The 25909-nt window shown below is 38.7% G+C and overlaps 1 protein-coding gene across 2 annotated transcripts in view; it reads left to right on the top strand.

Annotated features, from left to right (window-relative positions):
- Positions 1 to 25909, top strand: part of rapgef5a (Rap guanine nucleotide exchange factor (GEF) 5a) — a 56381-nt gene extending 30472 nt beyond the window's left edge. For both annotated transcript variants that reach the window (XM_024258280.2, XM_024258285.2), the window contains exons 10-26: positions 7796 to 7944; positions 8607 to 8707; positions 15748 to 15826; positions 15922 to 16066; positions 17535 to 17626; positions 17709 to 17739; positions 18696 to 18774; positions 18859 to 19008; positions 19092 to 19189; positions 19563 to 19685; positions 20786 to 20964; positions 21048 to 21138; positions 21218 to 21268; positions 21354 to 21441; positions 21525 to 21589; positions 23293 to 23347; positions 23625 to 25909. In XM_024258280.2, coding sequence (XP_024114048.1) covers positions 7796 to 7944; positions 8607 to 8707; positions 15748 to 15826; positions 15922 to 16066; positions 17535 to 17626; positions 17709 to 17739; positions 18696 to 18774; positions 18859 to 19008; positions 19092 to 19189; positions 19563 to 19685; positions 20786 to 20964; positions 21048 to 21138; positions 21218 to 21268; positions 21354 to 21441; positions 21525 to 21589; positions 23293 to 23347; positions 23625 to 23743 — 1695 coding nt within the window. In that variant the 3' untranslated portion in view covers positions 23744 to 25909. The remainder of the gene's footprint in view (positions 1 to 7795; positions 7945 to 8606; positions 8708 to 15747; positions 15827 to 15921; positions 16067 to 17534; positions 17627 to 17708; positions 17740 to 18695; positions 18775 to 18858; positions 19009 to 19091; positions 19190 to 19562; positions 19686 to 20785; positions 20965 to 21047; positions 21139 to 21217; positions 21269 to 21353; positions 21442 to 21524; positions 21590 to 23292; positions 23348 to 23624) is intronic.

Here is a 25909-nt window from a genome sequence, read left to right as displayed (position 1 = left end):
AGCTCTATTCTGTGCAGTTCTGTGCATTTTAGAATGATTTATTCCAATCAAAAGTGTGGTGCATGTAAACATTCGTTACAATCGGTTAAAGTTTTTTTAGGGTCCATGTGTACAGTTCTATTCTAATCGGACATTTTGCACATGTAAACGCAGCTACTTATGCAACATGTAAGAGTGAAATAGGTCAGACAGGCTTTCAAGGTTTGTCAAGGAGCCCATTGGAGCTCAAGTGAAAAGTATGCGATAAGTATGCGTTCCATGCATGCGACCTGACTCTTAGAAACTAGACAGAGTTTGTGTGGACATCCTACGGTCATCCTACAGCCACTTGTCTATCACTTCACAGTCCAGGCGTGCAGCGTTTTTGTGGTCAATAAGGAGCCAGTACACGCCCACTGTTAACAACTAGAGTGCAGATAAAGACATGATAGCATCACAGATGCGTCATAAGTGCAGGTAATTTTCATTATCCCTACAAATACTACATGATACACGCACAACAATGGTACGTTCCATTTTCATGATGTTCCTTGAGGTGGCCGAACGCGTCCACCCCCGTACGGGTGCATGTGACTAAAGGCTTTAAGCACTGAACTCCTGTGGAGAACTCAAATCCATCCTTGGTACAACTTGGAGAAATGAATTGTTAGTGGGTGACGCAAAAAAAGGAGAGGAAGGAAGATAAGTTATTATTTTAACTCCAGCCCAATGGTGTGAAAGTGGAACACATGAAATCCTGTCCACCTTTGTCCACATTAGTCATAGGAGGGATAACACGTCGGTGTCAGGGTGGGGTCATCTTGACCCCCAAAAATAGCACAATGGTTTTAATGTGGGAACCATGACATAAAGACACGAAGTTTAATAATAATATGTTGGAAAAACACTGTCAGAGCTTTTCTGACCGTTTAGATTCATATAGTTAATGAACATTCAGAGCTGTTGTCCTTCAAACATCAATTAGTCTCAGAAAATGTATTTTTATTTTTTTCAAAAAACAGAAATTGTGCTTAGTCTTTTATTTTTTGTATTCAATAAGTTTTTATATAGCTTTTAAAATGAGTTTATGTTGAAATTAAATTAAATGAATGAAAGGAAAGTGGTTGTATCAAACCCATTAAAGCTATTTCTCATTCAAATTAAACATTTTTTTTAATTTCCTGTTATTAACTGCTGGAAAGAGGTGTAAAAAGGAGACGTTTCAGGCTTCATTAAGTCTTTTTGCTCCAAATTTTAGGACATTACAAATAAATATTGAAATATTATTCGTGACAGTTTTCACATCTCTGTAAGTATGAATATTCAAGAGACAGTTCTCTGATCAAAGTGGTGTTTAGAAGACAAACTGCAAAAATATCCCTAAGAACCAGATTACATTCTTCTGGTTCTGTTTTCTTTTGTGTCTTTTGGCTTAAAGGGAATAAAAGTATTAAAAAGTAATATTCTCCTCAGAATATCTTTCAACACAGACGCATTATTTCAGCCCCACAGAACCAGAAAGAATTCAGTCTTGCAGCAAATTTAATTCAGCAAAAACAAAACAAAGCAATTACTTTGTTCAGGACAGGAAACATTTTTACTGGGTTGTCATGGTGATTTTTTCTTTTTTTTGGTATATATATTTCTTTTTCCCTTGTGACGTAAAGAGTCTGACAAACCGATGTGACCCGTTTCCATGGCGATGTGTATGGAGTGCCTGCAGCTCCTTCAGAGTTGTCTTTTTCTTTGTTTGATTTGATGGATCAGTTTTTCAGCATAGATTATTATTCAAGGTCGCACCACGGATGACATTGATATGCAGAGTTGCTGTTGTACAGTCCAGTGTGTGTGCCACTGACCTAAAAGGATTGTTTTTACTCTCTTATCCATTATTTCCTGGAATCCAGCCCAGCTTTATCACATAACAGACATGACAGGGTCGGTGTTGGTTTAGACACAAGCGCTCACATTGAGAGGAAACGCAGAGGGGGCTTCCTTCAGGCTATCCTTTAGGCCCACCTTTCCTCTCAACAACATTATGTCATATTGTGTGGTTGTGTAAGAAAGAAAAAGTGCAAACTAGATTAGATGGAAGAGCCACACCGATCTGGATTTTGTGCACTACATCCTGTCACCATTGTGTGTTTTATATTTAATTTAGTTTTTGTGATTCATTGGCACAAAAGGGACTCATTGTTTCAAGTTTTGTTTCCAAATGTCATAAGAGCATCGGGTAAAGTTGGATGGATTTTATGCTACGGTCACAAATACAACGAGGGGAAGCATTAGTAGAATCTTGGGCTCACTTTGGTTTTTTTAATTGTTGCCGTGGTCATGAGTATAGATGGCGGCCATCAGAATAGCACGCTTTTTATATACTCTCCGTGGCACTTGATATGGACGGCTGCTGTCCGGAGACATTAACACATCGTCCAATCAGAGCTGTGGCTTAACTTTTTCATAAAATCTGCTTGACTGCCACACGACCACCTACCAAATTTGCTAAATATATATCTTGCATTTCGGGATAAGTGATCGTATTCTAAGAAAGGGCTGACAGAAACCTGAAGAATATGAATTCTGAGTTTCTTCATAAGTACAGTCCTGTTTTCATGCCCCATGAAAACCCACAGGGTGGGTTGGCTTTAATTTAAAATTTTTGTGGCTTTTTTAATTTATTTGATTTTTTATATATACTGTGAAGTGCTTTGATTGAGCTGCTCAAATCATGAAGTGTTTTTTTATAAAAAAAAAAAAAAAAGTTTGATTAAAGAAGTAATGTGAGGTTGGGGGCGTGAGGGGATGTAAGCTAGTGGGAGAGCTTGTAAACGGAGAGCTCTCAGTTATGGCTGATGGAAAGGGCGGTGGGGTTGCTCCATGGCAACGATCCCGCCCAACACTAAGAGGTGACTTTCTAATGAACTACTGCGGGTTAGCAGAAACTATAGCCTAGAAAATTACATTTTTTTTTTTTTATTTTGGCAAAAATCTAAATTATAAAGTAGGATTTAAGTTATTTCTGATTTAAAAATTATGCTCCAGAGCTTCAATTTGCTTTTTGACTTTTATCCTTCCTGTTTGATTTAAAGTTTTTTCTTTAAAATATGTTTTCTTTGTTGTAACTATGTTGTGGATTTTCCTGCAGAAACTAGTTGTTGTTTCTGTTTGTGGTTCTGCAGGAACTGGCGGTCGGCTCTGTGTGTAACGTTGGCGTGTGATAGCTTGGGTGGACTCCAGTGACCCTTCTCAGGCTGAATAGAGTATTGGATGGATTGATTTCCTGTCAGAGTTCATTTTAAACTTTAATTATGTTTAAATTGATGCATTTGTTTAATTAACTGTTTTTTATGAAGGGTGTGGATTTGTGTGTCTTTCGATTATACTTCGGTGTTTGTGTTTCTTGCCAAGGATGTGGGTGTTTGGTTGTTTTTTGTGTCAGGGGCAAAGCAGATTTTTTTTCCCCCTTTCCATCACAGTGGTTGTCCCAGGTTATATAATGCTTTTATTTTTATCGCTGCTTTTCTGGAATGTTTTTCACTTGAATCTGATTTTTGTGGAGAGACAGGAGAAGTCTGCTCTGATAGAGGATGGAGACTTTTGATAACGCTTGCTGGTACTTGAACCGTGTATGATACGCTCTAATTGCACATCCCCTTTAGACCACTTAGCGAATCTGCTATCTTGACTTCACATCTGGGCTGCTGGGTGTGGACTTGGTGTCATTCCAAAAGCTGATGAATTGAACAAAGTGCCACACTTTAGTAAATCAGATGTCAAGACTGTATAGTGTTTATCCGTTGGCTCCAACTTGAAGAAGATAACTCCTGAGGAAGTTTACTTTGAACTAATGATGTGACATTTACCAAAGAAGTCATTACAAAAAAGCCTCAGAGCATAATAGAAAACAAACTATAGCAGTGAAGGTGTTCACTTGTATAGACATTCATGTTTGCTGTTATGTTCGATCCCACAGTAACATATACAGAAATATTTGTATGTCCACTCTTAACGCCTGTTGTCGCAAATATGACACAACACTTCTACTTGTTTCATTTTTCTCAGTTAGCATTTAGGAATAAGTGCGTGATATCATGTAGTAATATTGGTTTGGAACGGGGTGGTGACTTGTCCACCCTGCCTTCACACTTTGATTGCTGGGATAGGCTCCAGCAACCCCATTGACCTTACAATTGACCATTGACTGTATTGGACAGGGGTCTGGAACCTGCGACTCCGGAGCCTCATGTGGCTCTTTCACCCCTCTATTGTGGCTCTCTTGGTAAAGAAAAAAAATATTTTTGAGAAAAAAATATTTATATTTTCAAATATATTCACAAACAGTGTAAAAAATGCATCACTAGTCATACTAAACATTTTATAGATTTTTGTGCACTAAATTATGGGACAGATTTTCTATTTCTGAACAAATCTGAAGGTTTTAACTGCACCCTATGGTTTGAAAAACACACTATGGGTCACTTAATTAGCTCTGATTAAATTTTTTTTAGTTGGATTTTAAAATTTCTGGCTGAGATGCACCATAAAATGTAAAACAAAAAAAAAAACTCTCAAAACTGCTGCTGTCATTACACTACCTATTACTACTTCTATATTTGCTGCAATGAGATAATCCTTTATGGTTCAGTATGTATTTTATTTGAGAAAAAAGTCACATGTAAGTATTTCCTAATTTGAAAAAAAAGGCTATTTATCTTTAAAGAAAAAGAAAAATAATTAATTTATTTTTATGAAAATCTTAGCAGCGTCTTAGTTATTTTTTTAAGAGTGAAGTCATAATTTGTGGCTCCTGCTGGTTTGTGGTCAATAAGTAATTGATCCAAATGACTCTTCAAGTCTTGAAGGTTCAGACGCCAGTATAGGAGAACTGGACTGAGTGACTCCTCCCCCCTCACATTGCAAACAGGAAGTACCTGCTAATATCAGATATACTTGTATTGATAAATAACAGATATTTATCCATCTGCTATATTTGTCAGAATAGTCATTTTTTGCTCTGATACCTATTTTTTTATTCCTTTTCAAGATATTTTTTCTATGTTACAAGTTATTTAAGTTATAAACTGACCAATCAGATGACTCAATATCTTACGACCAACGTTCAAAACGCTTGATTGACAGATTTCTCTGCTTTCAAGTGGTAGGGGTGTGGACTTCCAACAAGCTCAATCTTGATTGGCAAGAGTGATTGCCATTGAAATTATGATCCAAACCGATTCGGAGGAAACACTACTCACTGACGCTATCTGGCTCCAACATGGCGGCGTCCGTATTGTGAAAAAAAGGTGACTTTATTTTGTTGGAGCAGGAAGTTTCTGCAGCAGAGCAGGAGCTCATTAGAAATTTGGTTCTGAGTTGTGGGCAGGAAGTTGGTCCCATCTCCTGCTAGCTTATAGCACCTCAAAAGCCCAAGCTAACATTAGCCTAGCAAAAAAAAAAGAAAATTCAAGAAATATTGGAGATATCCAGCCAAACAGTTTTGAACTAGATGGGAGCAAAAACAAAGATGGGGAGCTTTTGGTCCACCAGCATATTTTCTATGTCACAAATACAAACTTTTTCCCCCAACGGCATTTTTCGTCTGATTGAAAAGAGAAGTGCTCAGATGTGCAATTTTGAGCTTTTCTCCATCATGAGAATAATGCAGCAAAAACATGTTCAAAAACCTGGATCTTTAATGTTGTAAAATACAAAATACAAACATAAGGGCAGCCTGTTGTTTTGTCTCGCACTAGTAAAATCACATCTACAGTCTCAGACTCTCTTTTGTCAAGCTGACCCAGAGATTATATCTGACTTGTCAGTGTCTGCATCTTTGTTGACTAGATTTTACAGGACTATCTTCTGGCTCTGAAAATCATTTTTTTCCTCTCAAATGTAATCAAGTTTTTCATTTTAAATACTTTTTTTTCATCTATTTAGGTTTAAAGATGTCTGCTAAGTTGTTTCGTTCTTAACAGCTTGTGAAGGAATGGTTGTATGGATTTCTGCTCCTCTGTCTTTGATCTTCCATGATTTTATTTTTTTCCATTTTTCTTTCCTTTGGCAGTGTCATTTTTTTGTGATCCTTTGTTCCTCCAAAAAAACCCTGCTCTTGTTACACCAGCGTGTCCCAGCACAGGGTCACGCATCATGTTGCTGCTCATTTGTAGAGATAATTTCCAGAGTCAGCCCTGATCCCTTGTTGTTTTTGCACAGAGCTCTCTATTGAAAGAGAGAATGTAACAAACACTTCTGTTTCAGAGGGCAGAACAGGCTGTTAACACAAGTGAATGTGGCTTATTAATAATAGCTTTGAATACCTTTTAGTTTCACCCAAAATACTGAGTTTTTTGTTGGAAAGATCCTTTAATGACCAGTTGTGACTGTGTGTGGTGGCAGTTGTGTGTTAAAAAATGCAAAGGGGTTAAAAATCTTTATTAAAAAAGAACATTCTGCTGGACAATAAGTGCAATTGTAACAACTAAAACCCTTTAATTTACCTCTGCAAAGATATGTGGAAAACCACTATAATGTTTGAAAAAATAAACGTATAAATCAGGGATCTCAAACTGGTGGCCCGCGGGCCATTTACGGCCCCCAAGTCGATATTTTGTGGCTTAATATGAAAATTCAATGTTGGTGTGACCCTCAAGTTATGTATAAATGGCATTTTTACAGTGCTGTGTGTGGAGCTGACAAACCAACCAATCACAGTGGGGTATATAGCTCTTGGGGGCGGGACATTTAGCGGGCTTGAAGCAGGGAAACTTTTGGGAAAAATCTGACAACCCCACATTGAAATCCTAACTTTTCTTTTTTTAGAAAGTTACTATTCACACATAATTTTCTCAACGCGTGCAGCCAGTTCCGCATGGGGTTACATTTGTGCCAAAAATATGTTTTTGCGTCCAGTATGTGTACTGAACAAGTTTATCGATCGTTTATATATGTCTATGAACAACTAAGCAATATCTTCTTCATGTCCATGTTTGCTATCGTCGTTGGATCTGTTCATCAGAAAAGCCCTTAGCAACAGTTGCTAGCGTCGTTAGCTCCTATCGTTTCACAGGACAAGATATTGCTAAGTAGTACATAGAAATGAACACATGTTCAATAAACTTGTTCAGTAGACACAGACAGTGGACAAAAGATATAGTGTGTCAAAGTCAAGGCCCGGGGGCCGGAACTGGCCCTCCAGGTTATTATATGCGGCCTTCCAGATAATTTTATTTTATCGTTTTTAATGGCCTGATGTTATCTTGCTCTTATTTCTAACTTGTATAATTTTGACACAATGTTTTTTTTTTTTTTTTAGAAAGTAAAATATTAAAAAATTTAAGGTAATTTATTCTAGAATAATATTTCTGATTTTTTTATTCATAATTATGTAAAAATGTTATGTTTTTATAGTTTAAAAAATGTAGTTTCAGCGTTTTTAATAAATGTTCATCCTGTTCTGGCCGCAACCTGAGGTGTGTTTTGGATTTTGGGCCCCTTGTGCTGTTGAGTTTGACACCCTGATATAGACAGTGGATGCAAAATTATATTTTTGGCACAAATGGAACCCCATACGGCCCAGCCTCAGCCAGACTCTGCCTTCAGTGGCCCCAAGGTAAATTGAGTTTGACACCCGAGACATAAAGTAGTAAAAATGCACACAACTGAGATTCAGAGTGTACAAAAAGAAAATGGTGGCATGACTTGCTCCACACTGCTTCAGTCAGCCCATCCAGTAATGAAACATTAACTGTCCTCATTCCTTTAATTGCTTTCTGAGCAGGTTTGCCCTCCTTCACTCTGCCTTTTCCCTTCTCAGGAGGCGCTGGGGAGGGTTTGCCTCAAAGAGAGGGGACGAGACGTGTTGGTGTTGCAGCGGGTGACGTCCTCGCTGACATCGCCCTCGGACCGCCCCTCGCCTACGTCGTCGTCAGGGGGCGGGCTCAGGCAGGAGGACTCCAACAAGAGGTCAGCCACAGTTACTTTAGAAGTTGTAATAATAACACTTAGGCATTTTAAATTTTAGATGGGACAAAGGTGATTTTTGGGTGCATTTGCTAAATATAATTTGTGCTGATTAACTTTTTTAGGTTAAAAAAAGTGATTTGAGATTTTAATTGTATAGAAATGTATCGCACAGAGAGTTTTCTGTGTTAACGTAAGTGCAAGCCAAGACCTGAGATACAAAGATGGGAGTGTCAGTAGCAGGCAGGTTAGGTAGGTGTGTGTTTGTAGTTTACAGCACCAATCTGTTTTCCTTTCAGCTTGACTGTAGCAGCTGTCAGACAGAGGGTTGTGTCTGTAGAGCCTGTTACTAACAGAGCAGCATGCCCCACGGAGGGACAGCGCTCCTGGGTATGCAGAGCTTAGAAGAGGGCTGATTGTTGGACTTTAGGTATGAAGAAGACCTCTGTGCTGGCTACACTCGCAGAAGCAGAGGAAGATGAGGACGATAGTGAAGACGAAGATGGGAGTAACTCGGAAACATTTGATGTTCCTCATTTACGCTACATTGATGATGATGATGATGCAAAAGAGGAAGAGAAGGAAGGAAAATGGGTGGACGGAGGGGGGCGTCGCTGGTATTCCCACTCCGCTAAGACGGACTGTTGGAACTCTTCGTCTTACAGGTATGTGGTGGTATCCGGAACCCCACTGAAGATTTTGGAGCATCTGCTTAGCGACCTGCGACTCGATGACCAAAGAGGGGCACAAGAGAACAGGGAGAGCGGTAAGTCTGAAAAACCAGAGAAACATGATTAAAAAGGGTTTAAATAAACAAAAAAAAACAAGTTTACAACATATATGTTGTAGAGTTTTAATAAAACAAACGAAGTCTTACTGAAAGACAAACCTGCAGCACATGCCTCGACTCTTTTCTATGAAAACTAAACAAAGTGCCCGCCGCACCTCCGTGTGAGGTATGTCATTTTCAGCGCTGCACAAGTTCCAACAAAGCCAAAAGGTATGCACTTCCCCTTCAGTGAGCGGAGCTGCATATAGCAGCCGTCACAGCTCCTGCAGGTGCATTCATTCAGCCGTGTCTTTACCTGTAAATATGACAAGCATTTAGGAGACCATTTGAGCTAATCAGGTGGTTAAATGACTCCCTCAGGGTGCTCTAGACCACGGGCTTCAAAACTTTTTCTTGTGAGGGCCACATAACTGTTTTCTTCTCTGATGTGGGGCCGGGTCGGTTTGTAGGCTAACAGAAAAAGTCTAACAATCACAGCTTAAACATAAACATTTATGGTTTTACAGAAAGCCGCACTTATAAAATTAAAAAAAATAATTTTTGTAATTTTCACAGAAAAAATAATGGTAAAGCATTTCAAAAACTAGATATACAGCATTACCTGTGATAGATTAATAGCTAAAGACGCTTAAATTGATAGCTGAAAATGCTCAAGTTGATAGCTAAAATCGCTGAAGCTGATAGCTATTAAAATATTAGTGAAGTGCCAAATTAGCTTAAATAACTGAAAAAAGCCAAAATTACCCAAACCAGATAGCATGTAGCTAAAATATTAGCTACATGACAAATTAGCATAAAAAAACTGAAAAAAGCCTAAATTAGCCAAGACAGCTAGCATGTAGCTGAAGTATAAGCTAAACTCCAAATTAGCCTAAAAAAAGGGAAAATGTCTAATTTAGCCAAAGTAGCTAGCATAAAGCTAAAATAATAGCTCCAAACTAGCCTACAAAACTGAAAAAAGCGTAAATTAGCCAAAAGAGCTAGGATATAACTGAAATATTGGCTAAATGACAAATTATCCTAAAAAAAAACCTGAAAAAATGTCTAATTTAGCCAAAACAGCTAGCACAAAGCTAAAATATTAGCTAAAAGACTAAATTAGTCAAAACAGCTAGCATGTAGCTGAAATATTAGCTAAACTCCAAATTAGCCTACAAAATTGAAAAAGTGTAAATTAGCCAAAACAGCTATCATGTAACTGAAATTTTGGATAAATAACAAAGTGACCTAAAAAATAAAAATAAAAATGTCTAATTTAGCTAAAACAGTTTGGGGGGTCAGGCCACAAAATGTTTTTGCCCCGTTTTTACTGTCATGTTATGTTTCCAAGAGCCAACAATCTGCTTTAAGTTTGGGTTACTTTATTTTGAAGTCCCAGCTATTGGAAGTATTGGAAGTAGCAGTTTAAAAAATGTCCAAAGAATCATGTTTTAAAATATTTTCCAATCAACTTTTAGTTTTTCAACATTATTTAAACCCTTCATAACTTTAAATAGTAAATGTATTTATCAGCATTTTGCTGCATTCAGGCATGTGATGCGTTCAAGAACACAAAACTCCCAATCTTGAAACACTTAACCAGCCCATGGCATTCACACTGGACGAGCAGGGAGTGACGTCTTCTTCTTTTTCTTCTTCTACTGTTTATTGCGCACGTCTGCCACCTACAGTTGGAAGAGGCTTGGTGCGAAATGTCGAAGCGGCGGTTCAAATCTCACAAAGCTTATTCCAGGCTTTTTCTTTCACAGCTCCATTACAAAACATTATATATTTGGTGTTGTATAAATCCAGCCGGGCACAAACCGGAATTTTGAATTTCTCCTGCATGATCAGTTTTCAAACGGTTAGCATTTCTGTGAATTGAAAAGGACGCCATCCATATGTCACTCCCAAATCTGAGTTGAACCTGTTTTTGCTTGCAATGCAAATTCAATGGACGCATATTTTATTCTTAGAGCCTGAAAACTGTTGCAGAAGCTAGCTATGCAAGAACCAGGAAGCCTGAAACAGACTTTTCATTGGAAGTGGTTGCTTAAACGCGCGTTGCTAAAGGCGGTGTGAACGTAGCTTTAGGATTATAATAATTAACTTAGTCTAATGATAAAATATCACTTTGGGACCTTTTAAAAAAACAACTTTAATTAGAAAAGGCTCCTCTCTAGCCCTGTAGCTTAAGACAAGGAGCCTTTATGCTTTAAGTCTGGGCTCAGCACCACCAGCTCCCAGCCGTCCACAGGGAACCATTTCACTGAATTGCAGGAAGCAAAGGAAGAAAGAGGAAGTGATAAATGTGGGAGAGAACTGAGATGGCCTTTGTCAAGGAAGTCCGCCTGAAACGTATTAGAGAGGGAGCTGAAACACAAGCGGGAGTACGGGGATTCGGTGGAGGTCCATGTTAGCTCGTGTCAGAGCGTCCTTTCATCTGTGTAGCTGGAGGAAGCGTGGACTGGTTTGCTGGTGCAAGTCCCCCTCGGGATGGTAGGCATCGGTGCACCGTTTTAGTGGGCTTAGCTATGCAGCGTGTTGAACAACCTTTCATGGATAAAGAGCAATTACCCCGACACCCCCGCGGCATGCACACAGAAAACACACACTCAAGCCACAATTTATAAAAAAAAACACCCAGATTAGTGTGATTAGTTCAGCACACACATTTCCTGTAGTTTTTCCTCTCTAACACAACAGATAAAGTCCCCAAGGTCAGAACTGAATGAGTTATTCATCAGCGTGCACGCGGATGTGTGCGCTCTCAGCGAGTGCAGGCGTTGGACTCGGTGTGCGCCGACGGAAATGCAGGAGGCATATGTTTCAGATGAAAATGGATATTTATCATCACGGAGAGCTCTGACGGAGCGTGGGAGGATGGAAGTAGCGGGAGGAACGCAACTGCCAAGAAATGAAAACGGGGGTTGAAATGCAGAGAGGGGGGTTCAAAAGCCAAAAAAAAGGTCTGGGCTTCATATTTGTTTATGAAGTGAAGCTTAGTGGACACTAAACAACAAAGATGTCTGTCACTTTTGAGAAAGCAACAAGCTCACTGTGATCTGCCTCAGAATGTTTTTCAAGAATGTAGGCCTTTAATTTTGAAGAGACGACAGTTGATGAAATATTCATGCAGCCGACTGTGCTCAGTCTTCTATAATTGATTTCGTTGCTCTCCGTCGTACAGCGCTGTTTCTGGGCTGCACATTTTCTCAGAGAATACGTTTGACACGTGTGCACTCACACACACACAAACATATACACACACGTACCCCCCCAACAGCGTCTCATTACCCATTTGCTGTGAGGACTGTTTGAACTTGATTCTTACCAAATGATCACCTGCTGAGTTTGACACACCCACACACACACACACACATGCATGGTAGTCTTCCCTAGTCAATCCTGTTTGTAACAAAACGTGCTACTTTCTGTAATTAGTTCATAATTTACAATAACTAGATACGCGATTCTTAGATTCCTAATAGAAGTTGTCTCTATTTATTCAATTTATTCCAACCAAATCCTAACAATAATGGCGCATACGGGGGAGGAAATAAGTTATTAAGTAAAGAAATTGACAGTGTGTCACTCTAATGGAAGGTGGCAAATTCCTGTGGTGCAGCGGTAAGGCGGACTCCTGATCAGATGATTTCAGGTTTAATTCCCGCCTCGCCCACTCATGTGTCTGAGTGTCCTTGGGCAAGACACTGAACCCCACATTGTCTCTGGTGGCAGGTTGGCGCTGGTGTTTGACAGCAGAGCCACTACCAGTGTGTGAATGTTATGGAGAGAAAATAGACTCACTCTGATTTGTGCGTATTTTTTAAAGATTTTTGTGTGTAATTAGTTTCAAGCTGTTGTACTATTTTAGTTGAAGACCAATGTTCTACAGGACTGAGGTCCAGAGAGTAGCTGGACCACTCCATGATCTTGATCTGGTCCTTCTTCAGCCACTCCTTAGTTGTCTTGTTTTTCTTGGGTTATTATCCTGTTGGAAGACGCATCCATGACCCGTTTTTAACCTCCTGGGGTAGAGAAGGAGGTTCTCAGTCAGGATTTGACGGTCTATGGCTCCATCCATTCACACAGTGAAAGCATCCCCAAAGTTTCCACCTTCGTGCTTGACAGCTCCAGTTTGGTCTGATCTGAACACGGCACCTTCTCCCAATCACTCTCTAAGTCATGAAGCTGTTCATTGACAAACTTCAAGCAGGCTTGCACATGTGTCTTTGTAAGCACTACTACAAACTACTTTCCAATGAATTAAACTATTATAGCGTAAAGCATTTCCAATGGTTTTCTTGGTGGCTGTGGTTCCAGCTGGTCTGAGATCATCCTCTATCTCCTGTTTGTTTTAGGTCCATTTAGATAGACAGCTTTATTAATCCTATTGGGATGTGCCCGCAGGGAAATTAAGGAATTTCTCACTGTTCTCATCTCCATAGAATCCAAGCAGGTCAGATCTGGTTTGGAGCTCCAGACTTATAGGTGGATTGATGGTCATGTTCTTGTATTTTGGCATATTTTGTCACCTGAACCCCCAGCTTGTTGCTGATGGTTTCATAGTCCATTCCGGTCTTGTGCAGGTCTACAATCTTCTCCCTTAAATCCACTGAAAGCTCTTTAGTCTTTCCTATGATGGAGAGCTTGGAGTCTGACTGATTTTGTGGACAGTTGTTTTATCTACAGGTTATCAGTTCAAACGGTTGTCTTCAATCCAGGTGACAGGTTGATTTGCCCTTGTGCTATCTTGTGGGGTCCAGATGACCCCTCTCCCAACATCAACATATCTAGGATAGAAGAATAAGAATAGAATAAGAATAAGGGTTAAGAGAGTCTAACTGGCATGTATGAACTAGAACTCTCAATGGTTTCTAGGGGATCACATACTTGTTCCCCTCCATGAAATGTCTATAAATTCTTTAATTTCTTGATTTTCTTTGTGATTTTCCAGTTCAAATGAGTCCACCATTAGGATGACAGACTTTTAGTGGGCAAACCTACAAAATCGGATCAAATACGTATTTTCTCCACTTAATATAAAAGGAATTTATATAGAAGCTCTACCTTGTTTTTCTCTAACCTTCTGATTGGTGCTTTTTGAAAACCTTCATAATTAAAAAAAATAGAGATAAAAGATATTTTCAGAATGCAACCAGGTCTTAGAAATGTGAAAGTCCAAGTAAAGCTACAACTTCATGACGATGGATTACAAATGTTATCGTTTTTGATGGTTTGACTGGTTTGATTCCAGTCAAGTTGCTGTTGCGTGTCAATGAATGAAACTGAAATGTTTGGAAGTATGAACGGGTTATGAGTCACACATTTCTTAGAAAGAGTCCGTTTGTTTTTGGTAAAGACATTCAGTGTGTTCTAAATGTGAATTTCAAAGTTGTAGTCGTACTTTAAATACTTCTGATGTCGAGTGATGGGAGTACATTACTGTTGTTGAAACACGCGCCATAAATACCAACAGATCGGAATTCCATTTTATGGAAATGCTCCGTTCCAGTTTTTTTTTTTGGTTTGTTTTTTTCTTGCAGGTAGAATATGAACTCTATGGATTCAGCAAACATACAAATAATTTTTGGGCCACAACTTTGGGCTCTGTAGGACTGTAAAACTCTGAAGCAAAAGTTTAAATTCTCCCATGAATTTATGTTTTTATTGTCTAAATCTTTAAGAATTGTTTTTTTTCATCAATTTCTTGTTGTAAACAAAAATTCTGCAGGAAGAAAAGATGGTGACGTATGACTCGCTGCAGACATAAAACTGACGAAATAAAAAAAAATAAAAAAAACAGATCCCACTCTGATTCCTTTTAATTTTCCTTTTTTGTGCATTATTGTACAAGTTTTGCCTCAAAAATAAGGATTCTATTGATGACTTTAAAAGAGCTCAGTGATCGGCTTCTAAACATGATTGCACTGAATTCTGGGAAATCCTTATTTTAACCTGAGATGATGCACTAATTGAGCATTTAAAATCCTTTGATTTTAAGTTTATGCACAGACAGAACAATTCATTACAGAATGCATGCAATGTATTGCATTTATTGGTGCTGAAATAAAAGTTTATAGTTGTGATCTATTGCAAAATAGGTTCCAATGGTCTTTTAATTATGATTGTGACATTTTTTTTAGCCAAAATCAAGCGACTTGTGTCGTTTTCAATGACAATTTCTGCAGAGCAGCAGGAGTTAATTAAAAGTTCACCTCAGTTATGGGCGGGGTTATTGGTCCAGAGCACCCCGCCCCCTTCCCGTTTTTCTGGTTGCTAAGATCTCAGGGAGCTACTGTCCGTCCAGAAAATTTTTCTACGTCGCTAGTAAGCAAATTTTTTTTTTCATTTTTTTTTTAATTCACAACGATTTGAATAAAGAAATACTCAGAAGTGAAATTTTACGCTTAATTTTATTTATGTATGTCATCCAAAAGCAACATTTTATTTTTTATTGGAGTGGGCCTTTTTAAAAATCATACACTGTTCTGCAGGATTCACACATTTATATGAATGTTTTTGCTTAAATTTCCTATTTTTTTCATTGTGAGGGATTAAACCAAAACTGTTTTGTCATCTGTTGGTCTCCTATTAGTTATAATACAGTTAAGATAATTTGGCCTCATCGTAATGATCTGGATCACATTGATCTGGAATATTGACAGATCATGAGAATATCAACTAATTTAGCTTGTTTTAATGTTTCAGGTTGCACATTTTAGGCTGCAGCGTCTCAGTTTAGTGAATTATTACTGAATTGAATGTTCTGAATTCCTGCTGAGCTTTGACCTCTATTCTTTAACACTAACCTTAAGCTTGTCCCTCTTTAAAGCATCTAGAGTGTGTTAACCTGGAAAGTTTATTATTTAGCATTTTCCTTTATATTTATAATATTTTTAATAGCAACATTTGTATCAGATTTAGTAAAATATGATTTTTTTTTCTCTAAATTTACCCCAAAAGATAAAAAATAAAACATTTTCAAACTCTAATTAAGAAATCCTCTTATCCTTTTTTTTCCCATGTTCCAGAAATGCTGCTGGATGACTTCCTGCTGACCTACCTGGTGTTCATGTCCACTCATGACCTCTGCCAGGCGCTGCTGGGACAATATCCTTTCCCCATGCATACCAACCAACACACACTGAACAGAAAGGTGTCCTCTAGATTTCTACACTGCTGGCTGGCTCCTTGACTGCAGTCACTTATGGCGGCACCCGCTGCAGAGGCCAAGAAGAGGGCAAAGACGCCCTCTTTAGGAAGCGCAAGGTACTGCAGCTGGTCTCCCACTGGAGTCGGCTTTATAAGGACTTCCTGAAAGAAGAGGAGCACATTCGGAGTTTTATGAAGGTACGTCATAAAAGGTCTTCATGACTATGTTCTATATTTATATATCTATATGATATATATCTATATGATTCCATATGATGTTTTTTTTAACACATCACTAAGAAATACAAGTGTTTTTTATCTCCTTTTTGAATTTTTTTTCCTAAACATAAAACAAATGTCTAAATTGTATTTCTTATTCTTAAAGTCCTCAAAATGACATTTTCTTTAAACGTTCTTTCACATCCTAGCAAGATAAAAAGACAGAGTCATCATCTCCTCACATATGTTGTTGTATCCATCATTCCAAAACCCCCAGTCTGAATCATTGTGTTGCTCGTGAGCACATTCCCTCACTCAGAGGCGACACACGGTTGCCAAACACTCCCTCCCAGTGTGAGTTAATGGCTCTGTTTCTCGGTGGTGGGTTGCCATGGAAACCCACGGTGGTAGGGTTGCCAAGGGCATAATCTTGTGTGGGGTGCGTAACCCAGGTGACTGTTGCTTAGTAACAGAGGCATGAGGAGGGAATTGGAGATGGAAGGTACAGAGGGTCATGGACGACAATGAAGAGGTGTTTTTTGGGGGGATGTGGCTTCCATGAACACAAACCTCAGATTTTGTTGTTGTTATCTTTAATATTCATATTTTGTTTAGCTTCCTAAAAACTGTAATTTTAAAACAGAAATGCTGTTCCGATCATCTTTTGTGTTGATAAAAATACCCAATGAATGAGGATCTATGTCATGACAAAATATGATCAATAATTTTGTCCTGAAGAGAGTCTGGATCGAGGGTTGAAAGTCATGTGATGTTTTATTTATGGATTTTTTTCAAATCAGAAATGACTTCCACAAATCGACAACTATGTTTGACTGAAGCTAAATCATCTATAAAAAAACAAAGAAAAAAAAAACAGTTATTTTGAAAATGTTTTAAACAAAATTTCTTGTAGTAGCATTTTATTTTGAAAGTAGATATTCGGAAACTGGAAGCCAAAAAATCCCAACCGGTACAGGAAAATATTGTTCAACTTTAACCGGTCGGTGGCCTGAAGTAGGTTGAGGACCAATGGATCAGCTGACGTCAGACAGGTGTGTTTCTGCCAGAAGAGCAAAACATTTTCAACCACTGTTGCAGTAAGAAATGGATGAATGAAAGTAGATTCCATATCAATGACAAGAATAATGAAATCTACATTTTGCTTTTTGTGAAAGGAAACACTTTAGTACCACAAGTGCATTAGCCAGCAGTAGCTCAGTAGCATCAAGTTCCAGACTTAGCTCCTATAGGCTGAGTCTCTTTTAACCTTTATATTGTGTTCCGGTCAAAATCAATAATTTTCACACCTGAAAATGAAATAAACAAACCCAATAAAAGGGTTAAAGTGCTGGAATCCACAGAGTAAAAGCTGTAGAAATGTCTCCATTAGGTAGTAGAACCATGAGTACTAAATGTTTATTCTGATCGACTCTTCTCTGTCTTGCAGACTCTGTACAGGTGTGTTTTGGAGGATCTTTATGAGTTTCCCTCGCTGGAGAAAGATCTGAAGGAGTTTCAAAAACTTTTACGCCGCAGACAGTAAGTGCCATTGTCTGTTGATGAAAACTTGTTTTGATTGTACATCTTCATCTCTTCTCACTGCTGTGCATTCCTCCTGCAGCACTGTGGATGACTGCCCTTCAAACCAAAAGGTAATTATCTTTTACATTATTTACAATCTTAGCATATATACATATCAAAAAGGTTAATTTAACCCCAAGTCTCCTGCTGCGTTCACACCCAACGGGATTAGTGAGTCAAATTTGCGTCGGCCGCCTCTCCTTTGCCGCGCTGTCCAAAAATGTGTGGGAGGAGCTACTAGCTAATGTTTTTAGCCTGATCGCTACACGGAGCACCGTCTGTGTATGTCTCACTTCCAGTGTATGGAAGACACAGATGATGTTGAGCGATCAGGTTTATTTATTGTGAAGATTTCTACAAAAACATCTGAATCACGTCTCCATTTCTGAGTTTTTGTGATTGTCCCGGTCGCGAGAGCTTCACTCCCACTCCGAAAGCTGTCTGTGTGGCAGCCGCCTCCACAGTGTTTCTGTGTCTCTGTGACCCAGTTTGAAGGCATGCCATCCTGCATTAACCCGAGAGTGAAAAGACAAAAAATAAAATGAGGGAAACTTTTTATTATTGTCACAATGAACATCACATGCCCAAAGCTGAGTACCTGATTGATAGACTGCACCTGTCGCTCAAATGGCGCTGCAGGACCACCGATAGCATCTGAACCATTGAGTTAACGGTGAAACTGGCAGCGTTTGGAGTGAATGCAGCATTAGGAGACCCGCATCACTAAGGGAAACTATTCACCTTATCACAAACTCAAAAACCTACTGATTAAAAAAAGTTTGTTAACATGTTCTTGTAGCATTTTTCTGGATACATCTAAAAAAAATAAAGCTTAAAAATGCACTTTTACAATAGAACAAAAGATTATTGGAGTGGGTCTTTACTATACTTTTTTTAAAATGTATCTTGCTTTCACAAAAAAGAAATGTAGAATTTCCCCCTCTCCTCATTTTTTACATTATAGCCACAGAAGATCCATGAACCTCCTTTTTCAAATCATTACTGATTTGTTTTCTTCTTCTTACAGAGCAAACAAATGCATCAGCAGTTGAGTTTGAAAGAAAACTGTTTGCACCTTCGCACTCCCCAGACGGAAAATAAAGAGGGTGGGTAAAGACTAACTCGTGTTATTGATATCTTTAATAACTGAATCAATTGTTTCTCTTTATTGTGAAAATGTTGTCTTGCAGTGATATGTTGCGTGTATGTGAGTGCTGATTCCTACCTGAGTGTCCACACACACCCCTCACTGGAGGCGCATGAGTTGTTACGGATTGTGGGGATGAAGATGGACAGAGCAGAGGAAGACATGGTGCTTGCTGTTGTGTTGCAAACTGGAGGTAAACACAAACAAGAGAACAAAGGCTTCAATAATTATAGTCTACAAGTCATCATTGTTTAATTGCATCCTTCTTTCTTGCAGAGCGAAGGATGCTGCAGCCAAGTGACTGTGTGTATTCAGAGTCAATGACCCCAAACGGAAAGCTTGTGGCCTGTCGCAGGGATCTCAACGAGATTTTGGTATTTGTGCAACTTTTCTTATACCTTTTTGTCAAAATATACCCGTTTTCTTCTGAGAAATGAGGAGAAAAGGCACAAAGAAAATATAAGAAGTCATAGTTTTGTAATAAAAAAAAAGCCTCCGGATCTTAAAAAAGTTTTATTTATGTCATAGTTTCATTTTTAGTTTAACTAAACCCCTTTAAAGTTTCTGTTTCACTTAACATGGATTCAAATTCCCATTGAAATGAGTGGTAATCTCAAACAAAGGAAAAGTCAAACATTCATGTCTATATATGTTAAAGGAGTGTCCTAAAGGGCTATAATGTCCAAGTTTAATAACAACAATAATGATAATTTTGTCTATAAAACCTATTTCTATGTGTGTGCACAGCCTCCTTTAGCCGACAGTGCTGAGTTGAGCAAGAGGCCGGTCCGACTCTTGGGCATCAACACTTGGGACGTGGCAACGGCGCTCACACATGTGGACTGGACGCTCTTCAAATCCATCCATGAGGTATCGGCACATCCATGCAAAACTAGAGGCTGTCTCAGCTTACATTTGTAATCCTTAACAGGATTAGAAATTGTTTAATATGTTTTAATCTATTAATTTGTTAGGCATGTAAATAGGAATTAAAAATGACATAAATTTGATGTTCTTTCTAAGTCTTAATGGATTTGCTTTATTTGAGCTTTTCAAATTGAAATACATGTGATGTCGGTCAAAAAAAAAGATGCAACAATAGGTTTAACAAAATTAATTTTCAGTGTGTCTTCAATATAAAATACTTTTTTTTTTATCTCTATGATGTTTAAAAAATTATTTTTAATTTTTTTTTTCATCAGGACAAAAACTGAATATTAATATATACAGCAGAGGAAATCCGTTTTTGATTCCTTGCTGCTCTTATTTTGTACTATGGCCCACTGTTTTCTATATGATTTCAATTCAAACTGTTACCTGGGCAGCCCTTATCACACTTTGTTATTGCGATCAGGGCTGCCACGACTAGTCGACTAATCGATTATTAAAATAGTCAACGACTAATTTAATAGTCGATTAGTCGTTACTTTGTATTATATGGAGTCAGAGTGTAGTAAAGTTGAAAGTAATAATGGCATTTTGCTAGCTTTTTGGACTATTTTGGCATTCCTTGGCTATTTTGGAGTTTAGCTAACATTTCAGCTACACACTAGCTGTTTTGGCTAATGTAGGCTTTTTTTGTTTGTTTGTTTTTTAGGCTAATTTGGAGTTTAGCTAATATCTTAGCTAGCTATCGGCTTCAGTGTTTCCAGGTGTCAATTTTAGCATCTTCAGCTATCGTTACTAGCATCTTTAGCTGCCAAATTCAGCTTACAGCATTCATTTGATATATATTTTTTCTGATTAGTCGACTGCTAAAATAATCGTTTGTGGCAGCACTAATTGCAATTGAACACAGTGGTTTATTTATTTTTTTGTATTCTGAAATACTGCTTAGTGTTCATTCTATTTCAACCTTTTTGTTGGTTCCGCTCTATTAGTTAAGGCATGTTATCAGCTTATGACCTCAGTATCTTGTTTCTTCGGTATTAAATGATCGTCTCACCCTCCGTCTGTCCGCGGTCTTGCAGCAGGAGCTGGTGTACTACACTCTCAGCCGCCCTCCCGGCAGCGGCCACACGGCGGCGCTCTCCTTCCTGCTGCAGCGCTGCAACGAGGTGCAGCAGTGGGTCATGTCTGAGGTGCTCATGTGCGTGTCCCTCAACAAGAGAGTACAGCTGCTCAAGAAGTTCATCAAAATCGCTGCTCAGTAAGTAGAAATTCCATGTTTAGAAGTTAGGAAATCAAGGAAAATCAAATGTTTTTGGTTTGATCCAATGCTTCTTTATGTAGCTGTAAAGCCCAAAGAAATCTGAATTCTGCATTTGCCATCATCATGGGTCTCAACACAGCTGCTGTCAGTCGACTTAACCAAACATGGGAGGTGAGGGCGTCGTTTCACGCGTTTCTTTTAAATCAAAGTTAGTATTTTCACTAAAACGGTGTGAAATCTTCTCTTTCAGAAATGTCCCGGCAAGTTCAAGAAGCTTTTTTCTGAGTTGGAGCTCATCACGGTGAGAACAGAGTGGTTCTTGTTAAACTAAACGATCTTATATTCTGCCCCATGTTGTTTCTAAGCTGTTTTCTAATCTCTTTTAGGATCCATCTCTTAACCACAAAGCTTACAGAGAGGCATTCAAAAGGATGAAACCTCCGAAGATTCCCTTTATGCCTCTTCTTCTGAAAGGTTTCCTAAAACCCTTAACTCACATGTCTGTTAAACATCTCCGTCTTCAAGTTGTTCATTTTGAGCATCTTTTATGTTTTTAGATATCACTTTTATTCATGAGGGAAACAAGACCTTCCACGACAACCTGGTCAACTTTGAAAAACTGGTAAAGAAACATCTGTTTTTTAATTTATTCTAAAACATCAATCAAGGCTTAGATTAGTAATCAACCAGAGTAATGATAGTATTTAGATTAGTAATGCTTAAGGCCCGGTCCCACTGGCTTTCACGGCCGTATCACGGCTGGATCACGGCCGAGATGTGGCAACAGAATAGACATGCATACATGCGCTTGGATGCCGAAATTCTGCGTTCGTGTACGGCTGTAGCACAGCGGTTTCCTCGGCCGGTCTGCGTTTGTACCACTGCTTACAACGTCTGTTTAACTGCTGAACGTGGGAGGACGCACTCACACAGTGAAATGGACTTAAGTCTCTGTATCACTTCTATTCCACGAACATGCATGAAGTTAACGCTTCTAAGCATGTGTGGCAGATTTTCCAAATTTTTTACCTGTGATATGGCAGTGAAAGCCAGTTGGACCGGGGCTTTAACCCTTTAACTCCAGAGAAATAACCAGCAGCGTACAAAAAACACCGTAAATCTTCAACCGTTCCCAAAATCAAGGTGAATCAGCTTATTCTGACACGGAAAAAAAACGACTTTTCATATCAGCACCAATATGCAACACGTCTCACTGACATGTACCAATTTGCACCGATATGCAATGCTTTGCACCATTACGCAAAACTTTGCACTGACATGCAGGACTTTACACTGATATGCAAAGCTTTGCACCAATATGCAAGACTTTTGCACCGAAATGCCAGACTTCACACCGATATTGAATTGAATGCCTTTATTGTCATTGCAGTTACAATGAAATTTAGGTACAACTCACCTTTCAATGTAATAATAATAATAATGGATTGGATTTATCGGCGCTTTTCCAGACGCTCAAAGCGCTTACATTGTGTATCCATTATTCATTCACACCTCATTCATACTTGGTGATGGTAAGCTACTGTTGTAGCCACAGCTGCCCTGGGGCAGGCTGACAGAGGCGTGGCTGCCAGTACGCGCCTACGGCCCCGCTGACCATCACCAGAACATTCATGCGCATTCACACACCAGTGGAGCCACACTGGAGGCAAGTAGGGTTAAGTGCTTTGCCCAAGGACACAACGACACTTGGCTGGCGGGAGCCGCCTATCCTTCGATCATTGGCCGACCCGCTCTACCGCCTGAGCCACTGTCGCCCTTAATGTGGACATATTTATACAACAATATGTAAAGCTTTGCACCGATTAGCAAAACTTTACACCGGTATGCAAGACTTTACACTAATATGCAAGAATTTGCACCGACATGCCACGCTTTACACCGATATCCAAAGTTTTGCACCGATATGCAAGAACTTTTCACCGGTAGGGAAAGCTTTACACATGCACACACATGCAGGACTTGACACCGATATGCAAGACTTTGTACAGAATATGCAAGACCTTGCTAAGTGTTTCAAAATGGTGCAAAGCTCTTTTCTCTGCAACAGAATCAGTTCATTGACATTAATTGCGTAAGAACTTCAAAAATGTTAAGTGTTACATATCAACGTAAAGCTGCTTCCTCCACATCAAAATCAGTTGAATTAAAAAACTATTGCTATTTAAAGGCTACAATAGTCCAAATAATGTCAACACTGAAACTAAAGCTTTAGTGTTAAAGGGTTTTAAAAAAAATAGTTTATAGCTGACTAAACTAAATTCTTCTGGTATGTAATGTTTTACTGATGCAGTGTTTTTTTAACAGCACATGATTGCAGACACAGTGAGAATGATTCGCCACTGCCAAAGTGATCAACCAGGTGAGTCCTGTTTTTAACTTTATCTGGTTTATCTTTAGCTTTAATCTTCTCTGTTGTTGAAGTTTGGCAAAAAAAGATCATAAAGATTGGATATTTCATTTTTATTGAATTCTAATCGGTGTAATCTGCACTTGTAGTATGAAGTATGAACTACTAGTATGAAGAACACAAAGTCTTTCCTCGACGTAGCAGTGCACTTCCAACCATTTGTGCTGCATGTATGCGTTCTTCCAAAAAAGAAGTTCAGTTTGTTTTGTTTTTTTTGTCCGTCTCCTAGGTAACGAGGTGATTGGGGTGGACAGTCCGGAAGTGCGAGCGAGCGTGCACTGTCTGCACATCATCGACAATCAGCAGACGCTCTTCAAACTGTCGCACAAGCTGGAGCCGCGCGCCTAACCGCGCCGGACGCCCCGGCAGGGGTGACGGTTGCCGGCAAAAATCCCACACAATCAAACACAAGCGAGATCCGTCTGCAGGGACAGCAGAGGGCAAAAAAAAAGAAACCATGAGGACTCTCAATAAAGATGTGCTTGGAAAGGATGAAGCCGGTGAGCTTTCTACAGATCTGTGGAGGAAGATAAGGATTCGCCAAACTGAGACGGACACCTGAGGAGGCTTTTTTTTTTGGTCTAGTTCCTGTCAGAACAAGTGTAGACTTTTTTTGTTGTTGTAATAATTGATTTATTTATTGACTTGTTGATCAGTTTGTTTCTTTGCCAACAAAGACTTATACATAAGTTCAGTGGAAACTTTTCGTTTTAGAGCCTTGCAGAAAAACTCTCTGCAGATCAACATAAACGTCTGAGGATTGAACCGTTTTAAAGCCCTCCCGTCCAGCCAAACGCTCTTCATCCACAGTTCTCTACAATGTCTTAATGTGAATAGATGCTGAGAGACGTGGACTGTACATAATGTGGACCTAACGGTGTTCAGTGCCAAGCGTCACGTTGAGTTCTGCAGCACAGCTGTTTTCTACAGCGCCTCTTTTTTTCTTAGGAATCGCCGCGTTTTGACTTCCTGGAATAAGCCCAGCGATGACGTCTGCTCCTTCATCCGATTCTTCGCTCGATTGTTTGCCATGTCAGGTTGCTATGGAAACACAACCTCTGTAAAAAGCAGCTTCTGTTCTGTTTTTTTTTTTTTTGTCTGTACGTCCTTGAAATGCTTTGTTGGTGTAACATTGGATATGTCGCACATTAAGAGCAGCTTTGTTACACTAAGTTTGTGAGTAGATTGAAGATATATGATGACTGAAAAAAACAAAAAAAAAATCATTTCAGAAATAGATTTTTTTAGAAACTGTGAGACCCCATTTAGAATGGGACTGAAAAAAGGAAGTACAATACATACCTGCTTCTTGTATGAGCCATTATTTGTCAACCACTCCTGTCAAAATCCCATTTATTTACATATTTTTACACCATTCCTTCTAAAACCTTCATCCTAAACACCAAACTAAAAGGTCAAGACCGATTTCTTTAAAAAATATTAATTTAGGCATTTTAATAATGCTGTTGCATACATTTTCAGCCAAAGTTTTGTAACATTTTTATCATTTTAGTTCATATTTTGTGTTAGTGGCTCATTACTCATTACCGATGGGTTTCTCCTAAATATTGCTCACTACTTTTTGTTATTTAGATGCCTATATAGGGCAAATTTGGGGATAAAGTGCAATGCTTCAAAAAAAAAAAAAAAGCTGCTTCAAGGAAGTGATTTTCAGTAAGAAAAATAAAAACTCTTAAAATTTCGTTCACACTCCAAGGCATTATTTGACCTTTATTATGTCCCTTTAATATGTAATAATGGTAAGAAGTCCAAACCGAAGAGGATTTTGTGGGATAACGCTCCAGCATTGTGATATTTTTTCCTACTTAAGCATTGATTGTATTGAAAATAAATGTCATTTTTCTTTTATGGGAAATCATGTTTTACTTTCTCGCAGACGTTGTTGTAAAACCACATCAGTGATATTTCGAGCTATCATTTGTTCCTCTATGACTGTACATGAGGTGCAAACACAAATGGCATCATTTTTTAAAGAATGAAATAGTTGTTTTGTTAGTTAAATATTGAAATTAGTTAATTTTTTGGTGACAAACGTCTTGTTTAGTGCCATGTTTGAAGATTCCGCAGACGTGGAGGTGTTTTTGTGTTGTTGTTGTGTTTCATGGCCACTTGAGGGCAGCAGAAGAGCGACTGAGTGTGACCACACTCAAGTTTTTTCTTTAAATCATGAATGAACTGGAAGTCAGAGGAAAACTGCACTTTGTTTCTTATTATTTTTTATCATTTTGTGTCAAATTTGTTTGCATGACAAAACAAAAAAGGTCACAATAGGAGAAAGGACACTTTGTAACATTGTTGTGTAAATATCTGCTCATGTTTAGTATGTTGTAATTCATCTGTTAAGGAAAATGCGGTCAACCACAAAGCAATATGTCTCCTCTCACCCCGCCTTCAGTCCAGTCCACTGAAGCCCCTCGTCTTTTCTAAAGCAGTGTTTTACTATGTTCCAATTTTACTGAAAATGAATAAATTATAGGTTTTATGTGACACTTA

The sequence above is a fragment of the Oryzias melastigma genome, linkage group LG11 (genome assembly GCF_002922805.2).
Source record: "Oryzias melastigma strain HK-1 linkage group LG11, ASM292280v2, whole genome shotgun sequence".
Classification (NCBI taxonomy): Eukaryota; Metazoa; Chordata; class Actinopteri; order Beloniformes; family Adrianichthyidae; genus Oryzias; species Oryzias melastigma.
Note: the sequence above shows the minus strand (reverse complement) of the source record. Positions and strands in the feature narration are given on the sequence as shown.